We start from the raw sequence: 8916 nt of genomic DNA, 5'->3' as shown, positions 1-8916 counted from the left end.
TTCTTGGGTCGCGGAACAGTGGATAAAAAGAGGAACTTTGATACCCCCGCAACGGTGGAGAGAGAGAGAGACAGAGAGAGGTGGTGGTGGGCAGATTTATTAATTAATGAAAAAGCAGAGGGGAGAGAGAGGGTGGAGAACATGACAAGAAAAAAGTGAGCTTTACCACATAGGAGAAAGAGAGAGAAAGCAAGCAGTTTTTTAGAGAGAGAGAGAGAGGGAGGGAGGGGAAGTGGGCAAAAATATTTATTGGAATTTTGTGGAGGCAGGGCCTTCCCCACTGAGGGAAATTCTGGCTTAAGGCCTGTGGGTGAGGGGTGTGCGCAGGATAAGCAGAGAGAGAGAGAGAGAGGGAGAGGAGTCAAGTTCATTGTTCTTCGCCTTGTGTTGTGGTGAGGGCTCGAGCTCTATGCTACACTGAGGTCTTTAGTGTAGTCTCTTTGGTGATTCTTGGGTGCTTCTTTTCTGGGTTTTCTTTTCTTTTCGAGGAAAGGTTTGATTCGAGGAAAAATGGGCAAGAGGAGAAGAGCTTTGGCAGTGATTGTGTGCTTGTGGAGCTTGATCTCTCTGTCCGGAGCTGCCCGGTTGAGCTCCGGTTCGAAGCAGACGCTTGAGGTTCAGAAGCACTTGAGGCGCTTGAACAAACCTGCTGTGAAAAGCATTCAGGTTTCACCTCTTTTTCCTCTGCTTTATCTGTTCTTTTCTTTTCTTTCCCACTTGTAAAGTCTCTTTCAGGTCGTGCTTTAACTGATTTTAAATGTTTGGTCGCTGAGGAAAAGAAATGGGGGAAAGTAAGAAAAAGGAAGGGAAAATCACAGCTCTTCGTTTTTTGTTGCACAGGTTCAGTGGCTTCATATTTTTTGAGAAATGAAATTTGAATGATTGGAATAAGAAATGCTTTTTTTCTTTGATTTGAAAGAGGTTTTGAGTGAGGATGAACGCTTACCTCCTATTTCTTGGGTCTGACCGAATCATGACATCCTTATTTAAAAGAGGTTGTTTTTTTTTCTTTTCAGTTACCTAATTAAAATTGATTGCAGACTAAGAATGAAGCAAATGGGTGCGTGCTTCGTCTTATAACTAACAACCTTTTCTGGGTCAGTTGGGATCTTGGTGCTGGAGCTCCAATAGTATCCTGACTCCTGAGTCTTCTGGATGTGAAGGCACAATCTCGAAATGATGCCTATCTGGCCCTCTTAGAAGCTTGAATGAGCATGATGAAATAACAATGTACTCGGATTCTCTGGATAGGACTGAACCGCAACAATTTAGCTCACTTGTACCAGCTTTTAAAACTGTGATAGATACTTTCTGTTTTAAACCTGTTTTCTTATGGACCTGGGGTTTCATGTTTTTGATCTCATGTGTTTTGTAATGTGCTTCAGAGTCCAGATGGGGATGTTATTGACTGTGTCCCCATATCTGATCAACCAGCCTTTGATCACCCTTACCTCAAAGACCACAAAATCCAGGTGCATTTACATTTTTATGCAGATTTTCTCTTTTTCTGTCTCTTCTTATGTTCTTTGCTTTTCTCCTTGCTAATTTTACCATCACCCTTTTTTGATCTGTCTTTCTGGGTGCTGTTTGCCTCACCAGATGAGACCTACATATCACCCGGAAGGCCTGTTTGACGAGAACAAAGTGGCCACAAGCACCAAAGAAAGAGCAAACCCCATTAATCAGCTGTGGCACGTGAATGGGAAATGCCCTGAAAATACCATCCCCGTAAGGAGGACCAAGGAAGATGATGTCCTGAGAGCAAGCTCTGTTAAGAGATATGGAAGGAAGAAGCGCAGAAGCATCCCACAACCCAGGTCCGCTGACCCTAATCTCATCAATGAGAGTGGTCATCAGGTAAAGCATCTGTTCTTCTCTCTCTCTCTCTCTCTCTCTCTTTTAATTCCCTCTGGAAAAGAAAATGAAGTAGCTTTTCAACCTTTTTCCTGTTCTTGCCTTTTGATGTGGATTCTGTGTCATTGATCTTGTTTAGTTTGTTTGTTTCTCTTTGGAGCATTCAGCATGCAATAGCTTATGTTGAGGGAGACAGTTTCTATGGAGCAAAAGCAACCATAAATGTCTGGGAACCTAAAATTCAACAGTCCAATGAGTTCAGCTTATCTCAGCTCTGGCTATTGGGAGGTTCATTCGGTGAAGATCTGAATAGCATTGAGGCCGGTTGGCAGGTGACGTCAAAATCCATAGATTTTCCATTGATGCTTGTAGGAACTGATATTTTTGGTTATGCAGTTGCTTAAATTCTTGACTAATGTGTACAGGTCAGTCCAGATCTGTATGGCGATAACAACACTAGGTTATTCACCTACTGGACGGTAAACCTTTACGGACATTGGTACATTTGCTGTGTCTGATGGTTTTTTTACCTTCGGCTTACTCAACTCGAATTGTTTTACAGAGCGATGCGTATCAAGCCACGGGTTGCTATAACCTCCTCTGCTCCGGTTTCATTCAAATCAACAATGAAATAGCAATGGGAGCAAGCATCTCCCCTGTTTCTGCTTACCGGAATTCTCAATACGACATCAGTATACTCATCTGGAAGGTAAAGTCAAGAATGCCAACGACTTGCGCCTATTAAATTGCTGTAACTGACTGTAAATCAATTTCTCAGAAATGTTGTTAAAGAAAATGGAGGCAGTACCATCAAGAAATGTGAATGTGACATCCAGTTGGAGTTGTCTTTTGTGTAGTCCTCATATATTATATGAATTATTGAACTTTAACTACTTTAGAAGCCATAGCAGCACATGCCGGGTGTGTTGTTTTATTACCAATTGGGCGTATTCTAGATTTTTATGTAAGGACTATCATACAGATAGTACAGGATCACAAGTCATATCAACATATTCTAGTTGCTGTTCACTTTCTTCATGTTTACTTAGCCTCTGTCGCTAATTGAAGTTTCATGAAATTTCCAATAGGACCCAAAAGAAGGCCACTGGTGGATGCAATTTGGGAACGACTACGTCCTCGGTTATTGGCCTTCTTTCCTCTTCTCGTACTTGGCGGACAGCGCTTCCATGATCGAGTGGGGAGGTGAGGTTGTGAACTCGGAACCCGAAGGTGAACACACATCAACTCAAATGGGAAGCGGCCATTTTCCTGAAGAAGGATTCGGGAAGGCCAGCTATTTCAGGAACATTCAAGTCGTTGACAGCTCCAACAACCTCAAGGCTCCTAAGGGGATTGGCACCTTCACCGAGCAATCCAACTGCTACGATGTCCAAACCGGCGATAACGGCGATTGGGGTCACTACTTCTACTATGGGGGTCCTGGCAAAAACCCTAATTGTCCATGACAATAAGTAGTCCCCAAAATCCTCCTTTTTCTGTTTCCCTATGTATCATTCAACCCTAGTGTCAATGTCCCTTTTCTCTCTTCTGTATACCCCTTTCTTGGTCCTTTTTTAGGGTGGGTCTCCTAGGAACATGTTTTCGCCTTTCTGTAGTGGGAAAGTTTTGACTCTACTGTATTTTCACTTAGAATATTTCTCTCCATGTAAGTGGGTCTTTAGAGGGGTTGGCCAAAAGTTTTCTCAGAGCCCTAAGAGAAACAGGCCCTTGAATACTCCTTGTATTCTATTTGTTTGTTTGCTCCTTCCCTTGGAGTGTTTTGTCAATGATGAATGAATGAACCATCCTCTCTCCGAGGCTCTTTGATCTAACCTGTACCATTTTGTGAATTTTCAAGAATGCTATATTCCTCTCGCACTTTGCCAAATCACCTGAAAAGCTATCAAATCTATGATATCTTCTTTTTCTTCTTTTGAAGGTTCGTATTCTTCTTAAGAAAGTGTGTGGAGTAAAGCTGGACGTGAGTGGATGACAGATCTTATCCCCATTTGCATCTCCTTTTCAAAAGCACAGCACTCACACGGTCACAAACAACAAAAACAACCAACTTAGACATCAACCCAACACCCAAAGATTTGTTTTTTCTATTTCTTTATTGGTAAACAACACCCAAAGATTTCACATGCTTAACCTAAAATGCCACTATTCCGGTTGATGTTCTGGAGGCGCCCAACTCCAAGATTCCTTGACCCAAAAGTGTCCTCAAGTTGAATGGATTTGTAGGAAGACTTTTTATGAATTTGTCCATTGCATGTCACTTTCAGCAACCTGCCTATACTATGATGTGAGAGACATGGGTGTGAAGATGATAGCAATTGACTTTTAGTTGGCCTCCGTTTTGCCTTAATAATGCAGTCCCCTGATTGAGCCTGCACTAATTTGGTTCACTGGCACTAGCAGGTAGTACCAGTGCTCATGACTCTATGAGTCTTGAGAAGAAGGGATTTGCAAGAGCATGACTAATCTTAACTGTCTGAGGGATCGATAAAGCCGTTGGACGGAAGGTCTTCAATTTGATTACTTATCCGATGTATTTCCTACGATCTGATCAAAAGGAAATAATCTCCAAACATTTTCACTACACTAGCACGTTGAACAGGGTGAAGCTTGGCTCGAGATATTCAAATAAAAAATTTTAGAAAATAAAGAGCTAGTGTGGATGTGATGGGCTCTCAGCATCTGGCTCTAGAAAAGCCTCTCAGTGCCATGCATAGCAAGTTGAACCAAAGATGTACAGTCTACACACATGGGAATTACAAATGTGAATGCTGATGATGATGCATAGGAGTATCAGAAGTGGGTGCTTGAGGGAGGAAAAAGGGTGCATCATATTTGAGGGTGGAGAGCTAAATAACCCCCTGTACCTAGTTAGACATTACAAACTGTCCTTGTACTCCATGCATGAATCTGAATGCTGAGAAACCTTGTCAAAATTTGCACCTGATTCTGAGATCTGGCGAGATAATCAATTCGCTCCGCCGGAACAAACCAGACGGCAGCCATATTAATCACTAAAGTTTAAATTCATTCTCGATTGAGTAACTTCAAGAAAATAAATAATTTTAGTTTGGCCCCATTTGGTTGGCATTTTGTTCTATGAAAGTGCTCTGGTGTTATCTTCCTTCGGTCGTGGTCGCTGCGTAGAGAAAGCAAATGGTTTCTTTGCCTTTTGGTTTTGACTGTTTCCCATAATAAACCAAACCGATAGACCTAACTGTTCTTATTCTGGTCTTGTATTTTGAATGTCGCATTATTGGATACGGATGCCTTTTTGACTGAAACTGACATCACATGTGAAAGACAAAACTATCCTTGATATTTTTCAAGAATAATTATAGCCGGAACCCTAAAACTTGTTGCAAGAGTGTGGATCCGAGTCCTGCGACTCTCGTTTCACGGTTCATAAAATTTGTCATTGCCTTCTGCTTGAGTCCTTCCTTAAGTCCACCGGCTCTTCTTGGATGGATAATCAGTGTGCCCTTTTCTTTCTTTTTTGTTAATTTTCCGTTTAATTTTTGCACGTATGGCGCTAATGTAGCGATAAATGGGCGCACCACAGAAAAGCGCCAAAAACTTTACGAAAAGGATTAAGATGAATTAGAAAAGAGAAAGGGCAAAAACGGAGAGATGAAGGGGTGAGGGGCTAATTAGGTAGTGGTCGAGAGGGCGCCGACTGTCACCCGACAACGGTGAGGGGTGGGCGGGCAAACGAGTGGATCGAATCGGTTTCTACTTGGTGAACTTTGGTTTCGGCTCGTATATGAATTCAGGTAGTTTCGGTTGACAAAAAAATCATTCATGTATAGTCGGGTCGGATTCGGAACGTCCGGGTTCTGCTTGGTTGCCTACTTTTCAAATGTGGTTCGAGTTCCGTTTGGACCATTACTTGCCTTGGCTTCTCGCTCGCTAGGTTTGAATAGCTTAGACACAAGTACATTTACATTTATGTTGCAGTAGAGCCGGCTAATCGATGAGCGGGACTAATCTCAATTTCGATTGAATTCGATTTCAGATTAGATTCATAAAACAAGTCATTAACTAACAGAATTTAGATTTGAATTTGGGTTTGCATGAGTTCGGCCAACATTGGGTTTGGGTTCATTTACTATTCGATTTTCTTAGTTTTTGAATCTGGTCTGGTTTGGATGACCGAATGATTCGATTTTTCGAGGTGGGGCTATTTCGGGCACGAGTCGAGTTGAATATGGATTATTGATTTTTCTTGTCAAGACACCTAAATTTTCCACACGATTTGGATCTCGAATGAATTAACAATTGAGCCTCAAATGATGGACGCAATTTCTTTTTTACTATACATAATGAAATTCCCAAGTACAAAAGATACACCCCCTACTTTTGTCGGGCACAATAATCCAGTCCTTAAAAGAGATCTTAGGAAGCGCTAATATAAATGTCCCTCAGCTCCAAACTCGACCAATTTGTAAAATATTTTCGGGTGAATCTAAACCCAATAAATAAAATCTCTAAGTCCAGAGTAAGAGATCTACTCATTGCCAAAATCGAAAGCACAATAGCACAATAGCAATCAACAAGTGACATCGCATATGTTTGTCAATAGAGAGATCAATTTATTATCTAAATTCATGTAAATTAATGTCATTCATGCGTTATTTATGAACGACCATGATCCTTTGTACAATGAAAAAATAGATGCCATGAGCTAACACTTAATTTTGCAGTCAAATGCATATGGATGCACATGCTAATCTCATGATGCACAAATATCACGTAGTTAGCTCACCGATCTACACAGGTGAGCATTTATCCCTACTCATCATTGGTTAGGACTTATCTCAACTAACAAGACATTGTTATCACCAACTCATGAGAGACGGAATAATAAAAACATTATTTACCACGCCTCGACCCATCTATCATGGGTTTGCTCTACATCAGCGATGATAAATATACGACTGTGTAACTGCATGATTATAGCTATTCTCTATTCATTCTCACAACAAAATACTCAAGCCACATCATCTCGAATATGAATCATAGGACTTTATATCCTTTTAAGACCTGTCTTGGACGGTATAATATTTGTCTTTTCCCAAAATCTTGTATACATACTCATACAAAGCAAACGTTTTACTTTTACAATAAATTGCCTAATCTAGTCAATTTTAAAAATAACTAAGAAACTACCATCATAAGCATCCTTCCCATGTAAACAGTCCCCAAAATTTTTAGTTTTTAATTATGAGACTTCTAACTTTTTGAAATAACAAAATAACCCCAATTCTACAATACTTAGATCTCTTTACCCGATTATATTTGCTTTAATTAATTTAATTTTAATCACTAACTAATAAACATTTGAATAAAATAAAATTTCAGTATTCATAAAGGAATTTATATGTTTTGAATTTACTTTTTTTGCCCTTGTATTACACAAATATACTATTTTGCCCCTTTATATGCATAGTTTCATCTCCATAACACTTTGCCCATCAAAGTCATTTAAAATTCTCTTGAAATCACTCAACCATGTTTTTGTTCACGAAATATAGCCATGATCTGTAGATAACTTATAGCATCTTCTAATTGGTATTATGAGCACAGTGGACTTTTCACGTAATAGTAGTAAATATCTTATGACGAGAGTAAAAGTAAGTATTAACAAGCATCAATCTTAAATCAACAACTTAACATCACCCATGATACAAAGTCACCTAAGATCACTCATAAATATAGTTTTGCCTCTTAGCTCATTATGTTATCATTAATACTATCCTCACTTCAAGTTAAAATTAAACAAGAATCAAGAGTAACCGTTGGATTAACCAACTTTAATCCCTAGAAATTGGGCTCTTTGGATACGTGCAATTTGATTGTGGAATTAAGTAGAATTATTGACGATGATGAATGGAGAGAGGATTTCATGGTGAAATTCAAGGCCCCAACTAGAGAAAGAGAAAGAAGTCTCACACTTTAGATTATTTTAAACATTAACTAACCAATGTTAATTTTATGTCATGCATGATGTCATTCAATAGTTAAAACATATGGTTGAAAACGAAGGAGACGTTTCTCAATGAATGAGTGATAAGTGTCTAACTTTGCTGGCAAAGCTTGTGGTAAAATAGTTCTGATGGTAGCTAGTAAATTGTGGTTATGAGAGTGGGTGAAACAAGAAGGTGGTTGAAACATGTGATGAATATCAATGACCTTGTGGATAAATATGAGTTTCATGAGTGGATTTAGTTAAAGTTTGAGTGACTCAAAGGCGTTTTGGACATTTTCAATGTATAGTAATCACGCTCCGAACAAAAAAAAGTATAATAATGATGCCACCCATGGCATTATCCTAATATTCATTAATTTATTGGCACTTTTATAATCATGACGAAACTTTCATTAAATTTAGGATTTATACCATGAAAAACCCCAAATTAGTATATTTGTGATAAATTTACCTCAAACTAATTTTTTGATCACCAAAAACCCCAAATTGGTACTCTTGTTATAATTTTACCCTCTGTTAGTTTCCGTTAGATTTTCCCGTCAAAATTCTGAGTTGAATGACACATGACAGTTGACGAGTGTACAAGTTTGGGGTTTTACTCTCCGTTTGTCACAGGTGTACTGATTTGTAATTTTTTGTGATATTAATCCAATTTAACGGAGAGTAAATTTGTCACAAATGTACCAGTTTAGGGTTTTTGGTGGTCAAAAAATTAATTTAGGGTAAATTTATCACAGGGATATCAATTTGGGGTTTTTTATGGTAAAAAAATTAATTTAGGGTAAATTTATCAGGGAAAATTCCAAATAAGGGTGTGAAGTGCCCTCATTTTCTCAAATAAGAGTCTAAAGTGGACTTTGTATCAAATAAGGACCCGAAATGCCCTCATTTTCTCAAATAAAGGACCCAAAGTGGATTTTGTGTCAAATAAGGCATGAAGTGGCTATTTCTATTTCAAAGAAGGGTCTAACTTTTTGAATGGTGGGGTCATTTACGTCTTTTAACTTTTTTTGAATTCTTTTCCTTTCTTTTCTTTTTTCCCTTTTTTTCTTTTT

General features: G+C 39.0%; 1 protein-coding gene across 2 annotated transcripts; it reads left to right on the top strand.

The window, feature by feature from the left end:
* Positions 1 to 242: 242 nt before the first annotated feature.
* Positions 243 to 3686, top strand: LOC115670306 (uncharacterized). Of its 2 annotated transcripts, none has more exons than XM_056320023.1 (7): positions 243 to 666; positions 1386 to 1472; positions 1600 to 1857; positions 2022 to 2191; positions 2285 to 2333; positions 2417 to 2563; positions 2943 to 3686. In XM_056320023.1, exons 1-7 carry the CDS (start codon positions 511 to 513, stop codon positions 3318 to 3320), a joined length of 1245 nt encoding a protein of 414 aa, XP_056175998.1. In that variant the 5' UTR covers positions 243 to 510; the 3' UTR covers positions 3321 to 3686. The 2 variants fall into 2 exon arrangements, with proteins under 2 accessions (XP_056175998.1, XP_030447409.1); XM_030591549.2 differs by having other exon boundaries at positions 244 to 666; positions 2022 to 2186; positions 2280 to 2333.
* Positions 3687 to 8916: the final 5230 nt, after the last annotated feature.

The sequence above is a fragment of the Syzygium oleosum genome, unplaced genomic scaffold (genome assembly GCF_021117445.2).
Source record: "Syzygium oleosum isolate NSW1041296 unplaced genomic scaffold, Sole_v2.1 Sole_v2.19, whole genome shotgun sequence".
Classification (NCBI taxonomy): Eukaryota; Viridiplantae; Streptophyta; class Magnoliopsida; order Myrtales; family Myrtaceae; genus Syzygium; species Syzygium oleosum.
Note: the sequence above shows the minus strand (reverse complement) of the source record. Positions and strands in the feature narration are given on the sequence as shown.

Bases quoted from the DNA above. Each gene is read 5' to 3' on its own strand.
- LOC115670306 (XM_056320023.1), top strand. From the start codon at position 511: ATGGGCAAGAGGAGAAGAGCTTTGGCAGTGATTGTGTGCTTGTGGAGC. The intron at 1,473-1,599 runs GTGCATTTACAT...TTGCCTCACCAG, and splicing joins TCAAAGACCACAAAATCCAG to ATGAGACCTACATATCACCC. The intron at 2,192-2,284 runs GTCAAAATCCAT...TGTACAGGTCAG, and splicing joins GAGGCCGGTTGGCAGGTGAC to TCCAGATCTGTATGGCGATA.